This window comes from Brachyistius frenatus, unplaced genomic scaffold (genome assembly GCF_029030835.1).
Source record: "Brachyistius frenatus isolate BFR_SWC_R1_liver_20210118 unplaced genomic scaffold, ASM2903083v1 Contig_184, whole genome shotgun sequence".
Lineage (NCBI taxonomy): Eukaryota > Metazoa > Chordata > Actinopteri > Embiotocidae > Brachyistius > Brachyistius frenatus.
In genome coordinates, this window is record NW_027210783.1 from 583,292 (window position 1) to 600,689 (window position 17,398).

The window sequence follows — 17,398 nt, forward strand, 5'->3', positions numbered from 1 at the left end:
CAGACAAAGACCAGATAAAGACCAGACAAAGACCAGACAAAGACCAGACAAAGACCAGATAAAGACCAGACAAAGACCAGATAAAGACCAGACAAAGACCAGATAAAGACCAGACAAAGACCAGATAAAGACCAGACAAAGACCAGATAAAGACCAGACAAAGACCAGACAAAGACCAGACAAAGACCAGACGAAGACCAGACAAAGACCAGATAAAGACCAGACAAAGACCAGACAAAGACCAGACAAAGACCAGACAAAGACCAGATAAAGACCAGATAAAGACCAGACAAAGACCAGATAAAGACCAGACAAAGACCAGATAAAGACCAGACAAAGACCAGATAAAGACCAGACAAAGACCAGATAAAGACCAGACAAAGACCAGATAAAGACCAGACAAAGACCAGATAAAGACCAGATAAAGACCAGATAAAGACTCTCCTGTCTTTAAAAAGTCTGCGGTGAATCCTTCTACTGTCTGGGAAGGAATTCCTCCACTGTAGGTTCTGTTAACTGTGATGGTCGGCGGTTGTGAGTACCGAGGAGAAACTGCACCAGTGGGGGGCGCTAGCTGCAGAAAAACGTCTCAGGTTCCATGTCCACAAAGAAAAAGCAGAAAAGTGAAAATATTTCAACAACCGTCTCAATCCAACCTTCGGTTGGAGATCGGCAGGTTTTCCAAGTAGTGGAAAGAAACTTTTCTCTGCAGAGGAAACTAATCTAACGGTCAATCCTCTGTGCACTGGCAGAAGATAGCAACGGACCCACAATGCACCTGTGCACGCCTCATTTTACGCCCACCACACCTCCGGGGGCTCAGACAGGTGTGTGTTTTACTAGTTAAACAACGTGTAGTGTTTGGTGGGAAAAATGACAACTGCAAGATAGACCCTCCTCACCCCTCCCTCCCTCCCTCCCTCCCTCCCTCCTCCTCCACCTCCTGCTCCTCCTACTCCCCCCTCCCCCCCTCCTCTGCAGGTGCACATAAGAGTCCTCAGATGAGTGTATTCTTTTCAGGACAAGATTGAAAGCACTTCATCTGTAACCTACACAGAGTGCTTGTGTGTGTTTTAAAGTGTGTGTGTGTGTGTGTGTGTGTGTGTGTGTGTGTGTGTGTGTGTGTGTGTGTGTGTGTGTGTGTGTGTGTGTGTGTGTGTGTGTGTGTGTGTGTGTGTGTGTGTGTGTGTGTGTGTGTGTGTGTGTGTGTGTGCTCCAGATGTGTTCATCACATCAAAATGTGTGTATTTGCACAAACCTTTGCCAGAAGCTGTGTGTTTATGTACCGACCGTGTGTGCATACAAACTGTTTTATGGGTGTGTATTAAAAAAAATTGTGTGCGTGTGCATGAAAATGTTTGCATTTATGTGTCTCTGTAGCCGAGTGTGTGTGCGTGTGTTTATGAGGCCTGTGTGTATGTGTGTGTGTGTGTGTGTGAGAAGACAAGGCTAACCATTGAGCTGTTTTTTGAAGTGAATTAACAAGTCAAATGAGTGCTGCAGCACCCTGCATAGGTTACCACACACACACACACACACACACACACACACACACACACACACACACACACACACACACACACACACACACACACACACACACACACACACACACACACACACACACACACACACACACACACACACACACACACACACACACACACACACACACACACACACACACACACACACACTCCCACGCTTATCATTACAGCGTCTTTGTTGAGGAAGATGAGGCCAATTAAACTGATATCACTCTCTTGCTGTCGTTTATTCCTCCTCCCTCCTTTTTTCCTCTCATCTTTGTTTCATCCTTTTTTTTCTGTTCACCTCGACTTCTTTCTCCACTTTTCTTCATCGCCGTCTCTCATCTTCATCAGTTTGTTTTTCTTTCCCTTTGCATCTTCGTCTCATCTTTTTTTTCTTCATTTCTTTTGCACTTTTTTTTTTCATGTACTCCCACTTGCATCTCTCTTTCCACTCTTCTTCCTCTCTCGTTTTGCTCTTCATCCTCGTTTTGCTCTTCATCTCTCGTTTTGCTTTTTATCCTCGTTTTGCTCTTCATCTCTCGTTTTGCTCTTCATCCTCGTTTTGCTCTTCATCTCTCGTTTTGCTCTTCATCCTCGTTTTGCTCTTCATCTCTCGTTTTGCTCTTCATCCTCGTTTTGCTCTTCCTCTCTCGTTTTGCTCTTCATCCTCGTTTTGCTCTTCATCTCTCGTTTTGCTCTCTCGTTTTGCTCTTCATCCTAGTTTTGCTCTTCCTCTCTCGTTTTGCTCTTCATCCTCGTTTTGCTCTTCATCTCTCGTTTTGCTCTTTATCCTCGTTTTGCTCTTCATCTCTCGTTTTGCTCTTCATCCTCGTTTTGCTCTTCCTCTCTCGTTTTGCTCTTTATCCTAGTTTTGCTCTTCATCCTCGTTTTGCTCTTTATCCTCGTTTTGCTCTTCATCCTCGTTTTGCTCTTCCTCTCTCGTTTTGCTCTTTATCCTAGTTTTGCTCTTCATCCTCGTTTTGCTCTTTATCCTAGTTTTGCTCTTCATCCTCGTTTTGCTCTTTATCCTCGTTTTGCTCTTCATCCTCGTTTTGCTCTTCATCTCTCGTTTTGCTCTTCATCCTCGTTTTGCTCTTCCTCTCTCGTTTTGCTCTTCATCCTCGTTTTGCTCTTCATCCTCATTTTGCTCTTCATCCTCGTTTTGCTCTTCATCTCTCATTTTGCTCTTCATCCTCGTTTTGCTCTTCCTCTCTCGTTTTGCTCTTCATCCTCGTTTTGCTCTTCATCTCTCGTTTTGCTCTTCATCCTCGTTTTGCTCTTCATCTCTCGTTTTGCTCTTTATCCTCGTTTTGCTCTTCCTCTCTCATTTTGCTCTTTATCCTCGTTTTGCTCTTCCTCTCTCATTTTGCTCTTCCTCTCTCGTTTTGCTCTTCCACCTCGTCCGCAAAATCATCATCATCTTCCTCCTCGTCTTCATCTTCTGCCTCGGCCTTCCTTCTCGCCGTCCTCTTCCAGACTCCTTCTCCTCTCCCTCCGTGTTTTCTAACAGTGTGATAAATGTCCATCTGTGATTGGCCGATGCCCCCCATCGCCATGGCGCCCGCGAGGTCGTAAACAACAGCCCGTCTCCCCCGGCAACGTGGCGTCTCCATGGACGCGGGGCCGACTAAGACAGAGCAACTCTGCGTGTGTGTGTGAATGAGGCGGAATGCGACATCCGAAGACTGCCAAGTGTGTGTGTGTGTGTGATATATGTTGTGTGTGTGTGTGTGTGTGTGTGTGTGTGTGTGTGTGTGTGTGTGTGTGTGTGTGTGTGTGTGTGTGTGTGTGTGTGTGTGTGTGTGTGTGTGTGTGTGTGTGTGTGTGTGTGTGTGTGTGTGTGTGTGTCTGTGTGTGTGTGTGTGTGTGTGTGTGTGTGTGTGTGTGTGTGTGTGTGTGTGTGTGTGTCTGTGTGTCTGTGTGTGTGTGAGCTAATGAGCGATCATAAGTGAGCAAATGTTTTCTCTGGGTTCCACTAATGTTCAACACAAATACACACACACACCTGATGTGTGTGTGTGTGTGTGTGTGTGTGTGTGTGTGTGTGTGTGTGTGTGTGTGTGTGTGTGTGTGTGTGTGTGTGTGTGTGTGTGTGTGTGTGTGTGTGTGTGTGTGTGTGTGTGTGTGTGTGTGTGTGTGTCATTAGTATGCCACAGTGAGCTGTGTCCATATGTCACTAAACACAACCATGTTTTATTTATCCTGGGGCGGGAGGCTCGGTGTGGAGGACGGAGGGAAGGATGGAGACGAACGAGAGTAGAGATGAGGAAAGATCTGAAGGAAACTGAGAGGTGAGGAACAGGATGAGTGGAAATGATAGAGGGAGGAGATGAAGGGGAGATGAAGGACAGATGAAGGAATTAAAGAGAAGAAGAAAAGGAAAGATGGGAGGTAGTTTGGAGAGGAAGCTAAAGTGAAAGGAAAAGGTAAGAAGGATGGAGGGAGGACAGGAAGTTAGGAAGGAAAACAGAAGGAAGGGAGGAGGGGAAGAAGGAGGCAGTCAAGGAGGCAAGGAGGAGTAAAAAATGGGGCAGTGGAAGGAAGGAAGGAAGGAAGGAGCAGAGAAAAAGTAAGAAGATAAAGAGCATGAAAGGGTAAAAATAAGGACAAATGGAAGAACGACAAAAAAAGTGGAAGTGTGAGACAGGAAGTGGAGATGAAAATAAAGGAGTGAAAAAGACGGAAGAAAAGGAGGAAGAGTTCGGAGGAAAAAAGAAAGGAGGGAAGGAAGTAGGAAGTAGGAAGAAGAGGAGAGAAGGACGGATTAAAGGAGAAAAAGGACGAGGAAGGAAGAAGAGAAAGGAGGAAGGAAATGAAGGAAGGAGGGAAAGGAGGAGAAAAGGGAAGAAGTGAAGGACGTAGACGATAAAGGAGGAGAGATGAGTGTCGGAGGAAGAAGGGAAAGAAAAGGGGGACGCGGGGAGTGAAGGAGGAGGGAGGGATGGACAGATGGAGGAGTGGGACCCCAGAGACGTGTCATTCATCACACCACCGCACAATCTGCACTCGTTCACCCTCCGCAGGTCTTCTCCCCTTCTCTTTCTTTCTTTCTTTCTTTCTTTCTTTCTTTCTTTCTTTCTTTCTTTCTTTCTTTCTTTCTTTCTTTCTTTCTTTCTCTGCATCTCCTTCCTTCCTTCCTTCCCTCCATCTTTTGCTCTTTGGCAGTCATTTTTAGGTTTCATTATCTCCTCTAGCGACATCCCTCCTTCCTTCTCTCCATTTGTTACCCTCCTTCTCTCCCCTCACTGTTTTTTTTTTCTTTCTATTTTCAGGCGTCGAGAAAGAAAAACTTGTCTTTTTTTAATATTGTAATCAGCTCGTAAGATGAAGCATGTGAGGAGAAAGATGGAGAGAAAGCAGAGGAGAGGGGAATAAGGAAGGAAGGAAGGAAGGAAGGAAGGAAGGAAGGAAGGAAGGAAGGAAGGAAGGAAGGAAGGAAGGAAGGATGAGGAAAGGAAAGATGCAGAAATGGAGGGATGAGGTCGTTTCTGTTGTTTTTGTTTCTCTACTTCATTTATATAAAAGTTGTGTTGATGTTTAGCTCATTAAATCCTGTCTGATACTGTTTGACATTTTATTTCCATGATTTAAATGTATTTCTGCACTTTTTGCTGTGAGCTTAAATAACTGAATGCATTAATCATTCTGAGGACGGATGTCTCGTATTTGAAGGACCGTTTGATAACTGGGACAACAAAGTAGATCCTGATTAATAAACAGAGAAGCAGGAAGACAAATGCAGGGTTCCCACTTCAGGTCAAAGGTCAAATTCCCTGACTTTGCCCTGACTAAGGAGCTGAAACTCTCTGACCTATAATGAACAAAACTTTTCACTGCTGCAGTTATGATCGCACACATGCAGCCCATAAACACAATGAACTTTGTGCAAAAACAAAAGTGTTTTCCAAAATGGGAACGATAAAGAAGCCAGCATGCTTCTTACCGTTGCCGTGGCAGCGAAGAGCTCTCCCTCCCATATTTGATAGATATACAAACTCTATTTTGAATCACCCAGTCCTTGAACTCATCATTTTCATCACAAAAACAACTTGGTTAAGTTTTCAGGGTCAGAAAAAAAAAAAAGAGCTTCGTTGTCATGGTTACAATAATAAACGTGCCCCCGAGAGAGAAATTGAAGCAATTTTTGCATGCAAACTTTCAGCACATCCGTCCAAACTATACACGTTTATACCTGCAGAAATGTGTTTTTTCACGGGTTGTCCTTTTGCTCTCAACTCAACCTGCGCGAGCATTTATTAATTTAGGCCCAAAAACAACTCGGTTAGGTTTTAGGCAAAGGTCAGAGTTTGTGTTAAAACAGAGAAACACCGTTGTCATGGTTACGATGATAAACATGCTGGTAAAGGTTACAAAGCGGTTGGAGAGGAGAAACAAGCACAGCGTCGGACCCGTCCGTCCGCCCCGACCTCCTCCCAACAGACGCTTCTCTCCAACACGCGCGTCAGATTCACCGCAGCCACTAGAGGGCGCCGTCGTAAAGAAATGGCGTAAAAAATAAATAGGGTATGGAGAGGAGCGTTGGAGTCTCCGTCTGTCTCTTACCGGTGTGGGACAGCAGGTTGGGGGACAGCAGGCCGGGGAGGCCCGGGTGCAGCAGCCTGGGGCTTTCCTGGATCCCGGCACCGGAACATCGCTTGGGAGGACGGCCCGGACGAGAGCTGGAGGGGAGACGGACGGGAAGAGACACCAAATTAATACGACACAGAAACACACTCGCAGGGTTACATGAAGAGAAGACGGCGATCAGCTGGTGTCGATCTGGAAACATCGTCCAGGATTAATGGAGAATTAATTATGAATGAATTGGGTTTTTGTAACCTAATTATAAAAAAAGACACATCAGTATTTCCTCAATTTTATATTTGTACCAGGAATCAGAAAAGTCGCCGCTGTGTTTACCAGGAGTTAAAAATTAATGTCTGCTTTCTTTATTTACCTCAATTTAACCAAAAGATGAAGCATAAAGTCAGAGTTATAACAACCGTCACACACCGTGAAGAATATATGAAATAATATACACATCCTGCTGCAGTGTGAAGAAAGTGTACGAATGTCATATTTTGATTTACTTCTATTAACAAAGCAAAATGTGATTATTTTCTAATTTACATCACGGTATCTGTATCCGTTTGCGGAGTGAAAAATCAATTTGCTCCTATTTTCCTCCATTTTTACACTTCAACATGTTTGAGAACCTCAGAGAGTAAAAGCTCGCTGCCGGTCTCCTCGGCAGTCGCAGCGAACAGCTGGATGTTCCAGCAGAGACAGCAGGTCGCTCGGATGTAATCAAATCACAAAGTGACGGCGCGCAGCGGCTTCAGAGGATTTTCACCGGCCGACTGACCGCAGCACCGACAGGAAGTTACAGCCGATTGGTTCAACAAACGCCGGGGTGACATCTCATTGGCCGTTTTTAGTTGGACTAAGTTCTTAGTTCTCCACTTAAATATTTATTAAGCAGCAGAAGCACTTCCTGAAACATGGATCTCCTTCACAATAAAAGTCCTAAAACAAGGCTGCAGTTATAAATAATTGTAGCGTTGTAGCAGCGCGTTTAAGTTTAATGTTTGGTTCATTTTCTTGGATTATTGTAGTATTTTACAAAACTTTACTAGTTTTCCTGCCAAATAAATCAATGATTAAGTAGTTTTCTGCATTTAGATCTCAGAGTCGAGAACAGTTACGCTTTATTTTTTAGGTTTGTAGCAGAAAATAAGGACGTTTCCTGGAAATAATTCAGTTATATGGCAGTTATTAAGGGTAACTGTATAAAATGTAATGTTCAGCTAACTCAATAAATACAATTTTTAGTGTCGTTTGAAGTTGTTGCTTGACTTGTGTCAAATTTAAAGTGCTTTATAAGTGAATGAAAGACTGTTAATAAAACAGCTTAAATGTACAGTAGTAAAATAAATGCAGACTAATTACACAAGAAATAAAAAAGGTGAAAAAAATTACAATAAAATCAATTTAAAAAAATTTGCTTTAAAAACTAAAACTACATAATTAGAAAACACAATAGACATTAATACAATAATATCATTGTTTAAATACATTTAAAAATGTCCATAAAATGTTCCAACTAAAAGCCAGTTTAAAGATATCAACATTTTAAGCTCTTATCAGATTCTCGGGCTGTTTCAGGATTTCATTCAAACTAAAATATTTCGTCCTGCATTAAAATAGAACTAAAATATGTCGAATATCGTCTGGTTCATCAACTCAAAGACATTTCACACACACACAAACCGCGAGACATCCGGGCTATGACCCGCGTTAGCGGCTGAAAGACTTTTATTGTGAAGGAGCAGCAGGAAGGAAACTGAACCAAAGAGAAAATTATGCAGATTTCTTTTTGCTGCCAAAAGATTTTTAAAATATTCATCGAGAGGCCGACGTCAGCTTCGACTGAGGCTAAACATGTTAACACTCACTACATGTTGTACATGTGCAGGTAAAACTAAATACACAGTCGAGCATCTCTCTCACCCCCCATTCCTGCCACACACACACACACACACACACACACACACACACACACACACACACACACACACACACACACACACACACACACACACACACACAACCTACTGTATTATGCATGTGCACGTAGGCATAAATAAACACACTCAAACACAAGAGTACAGTGACTGCACACGTGCAACTAAACATAAAGGAAACCACACACACACACACACACATGCTGAGGAGGTGCGCATGCAGGCCAACTCTCTGCAGGGTGGCTCAGTAACAGATGGCCGTCCAAAGTCATTTACACCTAGAGAGAGAGAGAGAGAGAGAAAGAGAGAGAGAGAGAGAGAGAGAGAGAGAGGACCGACATCGGCAGAGTGTCGCCGCAAGAGAAGAAAGAAAAGAAAGAGAAAGAACCTGAAACCTACGTAGAGGTCGGAAATAGAAAACGACTCGAGTCTGTGGAAGTTTCTTCAAATAAACACAGGATGTCTTCAACTTTCTCACTAGTTTATAACCTTCGACTGTACATGAAAGTGGATGTAAAGCTTCCGAGTCCCGAAGAGTGAGCCTCTTAAAGCTGCAATACCAGCGAGTGCCACTAGAGGTCGGCTCCAAAAAGCCTCCGGCTCCATAGACTCCCATTCAACTTCTCTCATCAAATCCAAAGTGAATAAAATGTGTCCATCAGTTATCTCGGTGTTGTTAGCTAAAGTCACTCCTTCTTGTTAGTTTTCTGGAGGTCCATCTGAAAATAATCCCTCATTCATTAGAAAAGAAGATTCAAGAAGACCTGTTTTTGGGGGCGTGTCTGTTTGATTGACAGGCCTATGGTGCAGTCCGTTTTTTAAAGAGATGACGCCGCCTCATGTTGGTGAACAATTGTCTGGAAATTATGGGGTCAAATCTGTGCTACTTTTTAGCTAATGCTAAGATTGACACGCATAGCAACAGTAACTATGGAGGGCGGGGCTTACAGAGGAGTCAATTACGACAGAAAACAGGAGTGGAGCTTTTCAGGAACATGTTGGTTTGAATCCCGCCGGGAGAAGAGAGAGAGAGAAAGTGTGTGTGTGAAAAGATGTGGAGAGAAAACGTCTGCAAATGCTTTCGGGGTGTGATCGCTACGTGAGAAAAAGACACACACACACACACACACACACACACACACACACACACACACACACACACACACACACACACACACACGGAGAGAGGCAGAGGAGCATGAAGAAATGCAAACACGAACATTCACTTTTCCTCTGAACTCTGCTTCACCTCTTCCTCGCTCTTCCTCCTTCAATCACACACACACACGCACGCACGCACACACACACACACACACACACACACACACACACACACACACACACACACACACACACACACACACACACACACACACACACACACACAGGTGTTTGCATTCATAACTCCATCAACGGCCGCCTGCTACCTTTCAACTGCCACACACACACTCACACACACACACTCACACAATGGATACATGTTACAGTACCAGGTATGTGTGTGTGTGTGTGTGTGTGTGTGTGTGTGTGTGTGTGTGTGTGTGTGTGTGTGTGTGTGTGTGTGTGTGTGTGTGTTCATCTGCATCCATCCATGTGTAAGCAACATTAAAGAGTGTGTGTGTGTGTGTGTGTGTGTGTGTGTGTGTGTGTGTGTGTGTGTGTGTGTGTGTGTGTGTGTGTGTGTGTGTGTGTGTGTGTGTGTGTGTGTGTGTGTGTGTATCCACGTGAATCCATGCCATGTGTGTGTGTGTCTGTAAAGGACACATGATATCGCCTTCTCATTAGCCTTACAGCTCTTTGTTCAGAGTAATGACTGCAGTGTGTGTGTGTGTGTGTGTGTGTGTGTGTGTGTGTGTGTGTGTGTGTGTGTGTGTGTGTGTGTGTGTGTGTGTGTGTGTGTGTGTGTGTGTGTGTGTGTGTGTGTCCCGTAGGGTTGCCATATGTTGGGCATTAATCCTCGTCAACGGTCCACTCTCCTTACTGCACCGAGCACGGGAACAAAGAGCAGGTCACTCACACACACACACACACACACACACACACACACACACACACACACACACACACACACACACACACACACACACACACACACACACACACACACACACAAGAAAAGGGGAGGCACATATACTCACACACACGTGATATACACCGTTACACACCTTATAGAAGTTGGGCTACACTCACACACACACACACATACACATACACATACACACACACACACACACACACACACACACACACACACACACACACACACACACACACACACTCGCTCCATTGACCTACATTCATTTGTTAACCCTTCACCTCGACTGCTTCCACAACTTTAAATAGAAACGATCCCCCCCCCACCCCCCCACCCCCCGTTCTCATTTCTTCACACTTATATGAGCTCATGGAGGGGCAGGTAAGACGGTGACCTTTGACCCCTGGCCTCTGCACACACGCCCGCTTTCACACCACCGCCAGTTCACTGGAGGTCTGTTCATTTCCTGCCACTTCCTGTCTCTTATGTTTTTTTTGTTCATTCTCAGGTATCAGCCAATCAGGTTCCGGCTTCCTCTTTTATTTACTATTTATTGAAAGAGGTAAAAAAAAACAAAAAAAACAAGTTGAGATAAAAAAAAATAAAAAAAAACACCACAGAAGAATACGTGGGAGTAAACCAGTTCTACATCGTAAAAAGGAACATTTTTATAGTCAAAATCTGCCGTTAGCTTTCGTTTAAAACGGTTTCCGAGAGAAACGTTAGATTATAAAGTCTGCAGGTCAAAAGAACAAAAATCAAAGGAGTGTATGAGCAGAGGTAATTATTACGTATTAGTATGTAGCAGCGCTGCAGGTTGAGGACGTGACGACCGCAGCGACTTTGAAAGCAGCAGGACGAAGCGGGTCGAGTCGGGCCGGAGCGGAGAGAGAACCTGCTGGACACACGCGGTACTACATGTCATGTTTATATGTTGTTGTTTTTGTTTGCATGTTTGTTCATATCAAACAGCGGGCGAGTCAGACAGACAAAACAAAGGCGAGTGACACAGTTGCTACAGAAACCGTCCACAAACTTCTGACCTGATTTATATTTGGTGCGTTTGTATTTGAGGCCGGCGGGTTTGGAAGAAGACCGTCAGACTCATCGTAACACTGGAAAATGAAGAATCAGTCCGCCACAGTTTCTCTTCAGAACCCGACTCAAAGGTCCAAAAAAAAGGGAAAATCCACAGTAATTATGATAATGTCTCATAATCAAACACTTGGTGATTTATTGATGTTGATCAAGTTGATTAAGCAGCAGATTTGAAGTGTGTGCTGCCGATGGAGGTATTTTTTATTTTATTTTTTGACGACCTTTTAATTGGCCCGAGAACGCCAAAACATGCAGCGAATGGAAACCATGGGGCTGACATTTCACTCTCACACACACACACACACACACACACACACACACACACACACACACACACACACACACACACACACACACACACAGATCTGATGAGCCACCTTGAAGTAAGTCTTCCCACTTTGACACACGCGCCCCCTCGCCTGTCCTCCCAAATGGCCGTCTCTATGGCGACAGAGCCTTGATCAATACTCCGTCATTGGCTCTGATGGCCGGTCAGGGTCGGTCTCTCTCTCACACACACACACACACACACACACACACACACACACACACACACACACACACACACACACACACACACACACACACACTCGCAAATACACGCACAAACAGGCATGGCGGTGAATAAGCACGGACTCGCTAACGTTTGACAGATTGATTTAGCTGAGAACGTGCAGAGGTCACACACACACACACACACACACACACACACACACACACACACACACACACACACACACACACACACACACACACACACACACACACACACACACACACACACACACACACACACACAGTGTAGTTTATCAAAGCCTGATGCGGTCAATACGAGGGGTAGAGCAGGGGTCAACCCTCTTTAGCTAAAATCTTTCATCTTCCTCGTTCTTTCTTTCATGTCTTCCTCGATGTGATGAAACTTCATCTTCATCTTCCTCCTCCTCCTCATCATCCTTCTTTTGTTATTCCTTCATTCATTTGCCGTTTTTGATCCTCCGTCAACTTGACATTCATATTTGTCTTCTTGGATTCGGTTTCTCACCGTTTTCTAACCGTGAAACGTGTTTCTGGTTTATTTTTAATGTCCACATGAAATGAATTATGAATTATGAATTATGAGTGTGACTTTTCACTCGGATTTAATTTAGATTGATGAAATTATTTTACGGATTTTTTTATTTGAAAGTTTCACTTTTCGTGTAATCTGATTTATTTTCACATCCAGTTTTTGAAGACTGAATATTTTACATTTATTACAATCTTTGTTTTGTTTTTAGAGAATAGTGAACAACTTTTTTTTTTGTCTTTCATGGTTTTTAAAAATGTACATTGATGGTCAATAAATAACTAGAAGTTGATTTAGTCTTTTGGTTGATTGTAAAATACTTGATATATTTCCCCGTTTTCTGATTTTCCGATCACTTTCTGAGCTGATTAATCTTCAGTTTTTGTTGTACGTTGTATTCTCAGATCTTCCAACGTTTCTGTATTACTTTGTTTAATAATTCAGAGGTTGTTACGCTGCAATAATTTGTACAATGTGTAGGTCTGTGAACAAGCAGACTGATAGAGAAGGATTTTTTGAATCCAAATATTCGGAGCAATCCTTCGGTACCTTCGTATTAAGTCCACGCTAAACTTTTCTGACTTCAGTTTCTTACATGTGAATATTTTCTGTTTTTCTTCCATTATAATTAACTGAATATCTTTTGCTTGCTAACTATTGTTCGAATCAAGCTTTCGGATTTCAGAAACATCGATTGACATTTTTCACCATTTTTTGACCCCCAAATAAAGTTAATCAATTAATCAAGAAAACAATCCACAGTTTAATCGACAATGACAAAAATCCTTATTTGTAGCCGAATGCCAAAACACCGTGACGTTCGTGAACGTCCGCTTTGCAGCCTGGAGTTCGCCGTCTTGGTTATTTTGCTGCCAGAAGTGACCATATTTGGACGAGCCGAGGGAGGAGCAAGTGCAGGACTAAGCCCCGCCCATCTGTTAGCCAGCCACGCCCCCCAAACCTACCTCTCTCCGAGAAGTTGATGCTTTTGGAATGAAGCCCCTGCTGGCCGTCGGTGGTGTCACACGTTAAGGCACTTCTGCCAAACTGAACGCAGCATCTTCCGTGTCGTTGAACACGTTAAATTGAGTTTATTGCGACGTTTTAATCACCTCCCATCTCCTTGTTATCTTTAGCGTCATTAATCCAATGCGCTAAATTGGAACCAAATGACGTCACAACCTCTTCTCATTGATTACTCTCTTGTCTTTTCGCTCAGAGCTGCTACCCGGAGGACATTTCCGTCTCTCTCCCGTGTTTTCCGTCTCCACACGTCTCTCTCGGCCGTCATAAATTGTGTCAGCGGCTTCCATCCTCTCCCTCTCTCTGCCTCCCTGTGTGTGTCTTTACTCTTTGTTTGTAGCAGAAGAACAATCTATTCTTTTTAAAGAGACACCAGAGAAATGGGATATATGTCTGTCCACACACACACACACACACACACACACACACACACACACACACACACACACACACACACACACACACACACACACACACACACACACACACACACACACACACACACACACACACACAGGGGGAGGCATCATAATCATGGACGCTCACGGCTTCACGAGAAAGAGAGACAGACACGTAGAAGGAACAGAGCGAGAGAGATGGATGTTTACTTTCCTCCGGCCTTCCGCCTCTTTGATTGGACAGATGAATGACTTCATTGTGTGTGTGTGTGTGTGTGTGTGTGTGTGTGTGTGTGTGTGTGTGTGTGTGTGTGTGTGTGTGTGTGTGTGTGTGTGTGTATTTCCTTCTTCTTCTTCTTCTTCCTCTGTCTTTTTTTTTTTTTTTGGAGAGGAGAGCAGTGGAAGAGGTGGAAAATAAAGAAAGACGGAGACGGAGGCGGAGTGAGGTTCTCAATAATAAGTATTGATTGATAAGAGAAGTAGAGCGAAAATAATAAAGGGGAAAAAAAATCACCTTAAAACACAAAGTGGAGGGAAACAGGGAAAGTGTATTGATTAACTGATGACACCTCGCTCTCCCTCTTTTCACTTTGTTTATCTATTACTGCCTAGTTACCACTCACCTCCCCCACTTCTTGTCTCGCACATCGTCCGTCCCTCCTCTCTCTCCATCATCCATCCGTCCACATCCCTTCGTCTTTATCTGTCCGTCACCCATCCGTCTCTCCGGTCAGTCCGTCTGAGATTATCTGTCTGTTTACCCGTTTATCCGTCCAACCCTCCACGTCCTTTAATCCACCTGCCGTGTGTCCTCAATGTCTCTTTACCGTATTATTCATATTCATGCGCTACTATTATCTGGTGTCTAAAAATGTCATTCGGTACCAGATTTCTGAACCTTCGGTCTACGTCCACGTTTTTCATTTTAAAGCTCCGTGTGTATAAAGTTCATCTACGACACATCGGATGTACTTCATACTTAAAATCAGTCCTCAACTTAAATAAATGGGACGTTTGTCTGAGTTGTGCTGCAGCAACATACAACAACGTGCTCTCCCCCTCTGAACTGCATGAAAACTACATCTATCTGTTATCTCTATTATCTATCTATGCCCCCCCTCCCCCTCTATCTCTCTCTCTCTCTCCCTCTCTGGAGGAACAGGTGTGCAATGGGACAAGAGACAAAAACACTCCTGCATTTTTAACCAGCACCTATTAAATATTAAACACTCACACTCACACTCACACTCTGACTCACACACATACACGCACACACACACACACACACACACACACACACACACACACACACACACACACACACACACACACACACACACACACACACACACACACACACACACACACACACACTCTGACACACACACACTCTGACACACAATCGCTGACGAGACAAGTTATACAGGTCGATGGGCTAACGTGTGTCTGCGTGTCTGTGAGTGTGTGTGTGAGTGTGTGTGTGAGTGTGTGATGGCTTTAAGCGTCATTACCTTACTTCCTCGGCATGTGGGCAAACACACACACACACACACACACACACACACACACACACACACACACACACACACACACACACACACACACACACAGGGATAATTCATACAGGCATACACGGTGCTCTCACATGTTAGTATTTAAGGAGGTAAAACTATAACAGACTCCATGTTCTCTCCCTTTCACCCCCCCCCCGTCTCTTTGAAGTGCTCCATAACAAACTATAACAACAGGAAGTTTTCAATGCGCCACATTGAGAAGGAATGTCACATATGGTACGAGCGAGGGAGGGACGGAGGGACGGAGACGCAGAGGGAGGGACGGAGGGAGGATTAAAGAGGAGACACGTAGATGTTATATATGGAGTTAGATGAAAAATGATCATTTCTGACGGTTCCCTAAAGAGCTTTCTTTAAAGTCCTTTAAATGATCAAATGAATATGGTAAAATAAGTTAATTATTCAGACTGTTTCCTGAATGTGAAGCCAAAACAACACCTTCAATAATATTCCATTTTAAAATGGATCTTTAAGTATCTGAGGCTTCCAAAGAGAAAAGGTCCCGATAAAAGACATTTAAAGCTGCTTTGATTTAAGTTGTTTGTTATCTTTTGTTTTCATTGAAGATGAAGATGCGTTTTTGGGAAACCAGTTAAAAATCTTTGGGTGGACGGACGTACTTTTATGTCCACAATGTTCGAGGATTTCTTTTTAAAGAATTGTAGAAATACATTGAAAACAACAGTGAGGGTTAAAAAAAAAAAACCAAAAAAAACAGCTGCATGTTGTGCAGCTTTCAAACGTGTTCACGAGAAGATGCTCACTTTTCTTTGGATGCTAAGCTAAGAGCCGATATTACAATTTCAGCTGGAGAGAATAGTTTTTTGTTTCTTCACCAATATAGAAAATATTTATACAAAGCAAAAAAACTACATTTGGGATCGGGGAAAAAAAATGACGTTTTAATGTGGACGAAGTGTGAACCTGAAATATCGGCTTCCCTCCAGCACGTTAGCGTGTCTTTCCTTTCTTAGCGTGTGAGCATGCTGACGTCAGCGTTTAGCTCAGTCGGGCTCCTGCAGAGGAAAACCGAGCGAACCGGCTAGCTGCAGCAGGACGCAGCACAACAACATGTAAAGAAAGAGGAAGAGACGGAGGAAGGAAGGATGATCGTAATGAGAAGAGAAGTGTGACACATGAAGGAGAGGAGGAGGGGAGGAAGAGGAGGAGGAGGAGGGAGGCTAGCGCCAAAAAACGGAAGAAGAAGAAGAAGAAGATGAAGAAGATGAAAGGTAGTAAAGAGAAAGAAAGACTTTCCCAAATCTACATCAGATCAATTTCTTTCCTTTTTTTTCCTTCATCTTGCTCTTAACTGGAGTTAATTTTCTCCCTCCCTCCCTCCATCCCTCCCTCCATCCTTCCCTCCCTCCCTCCATCCTTCCCTCCCTCCCTCTCCTCTTCTTTTACCCATCCCTTCCTCCCTCCATCAATCTCTCCGTCCCCCCTCTCCCTCTCTCTCTCTCTCTCTCTCTCTGCAGTTAAGTCAGTGTAATGTAAATGATGTGCCATCGATCGCCCCTGACAGTGCAAGGACGCTCACCTCTCCTCCTCCTCCTCCTCCTCCTCTTCTTCTTCATCGTCCTGTCATCTCTCTCTCTTTTTCACACCCCTCCCTCACTCCTCCTCTCCTCGGCTGCTCTTTTCCCTCCACCTAACATCTTTTATGTCTCTCTCTCTCTCTGTCTCTCCTCCTGTCTGTCCCTGCCTCGCTCGCCCGCTGCCTCCCACGCCTGTCATCTTTCATCTGTCCCTCTCCCTTCGTTTTTACTCTCCCTTCTCTTCTCGCTCGCTCGCCTGGCCATCATTTATGTCTCTCTCTTTCCTCCATTGTTCTTACGGAGCATCTGCTCTCTCTCCATCTCTCTCTTCCCACCTATCCCATCTTTTATCTCGGCCTCTCTTCATCCCCACCACCATCTCTCTCTCTCTCTTTGCTGTCTCAGGTCTCTGCCGTCCATCTTTCGCCCTGCTGGCCTCACTTAAAGGAACACAGACCGCCAACTAAAGCTTCAAATCACCCTTTTTGTTTTCAAATTCAACAGCGAACTATCAGTATATTGAGTTTAATGGAGTCCTCTTACGACTGCTGTGGATCTCAGGTCTCAATTCTTTCTCCTAGAAGTTACGTTTATACACTGCGAACACATT

General features: G+C 44.0%; 1 protein-coding gene across 2 annotated transcripts in view; it reads right to left on the reverse strand.

Moving 5' to 3' along the window:
- The window catches only part of dachb (dachshund b), a 94,632-nt gene that overhangs the window by 41,147 nt on the left and 36,087 nt on the right, over window positions 1–17,398 (reverse strand). For both annotated transcript variants that reach the window (XM_069718016.1, XM_069718015.1), the window contains exon 2: window positions 6,096–6,211. In XM_069718016.1, the coding sequence (XP_069574117.1) occupies window positions 6,096–6,211 (116 nt within the window). The remainder of the gene's footprint in view (window positions 1–6,095; window positions 6,212–17,398) is intronic.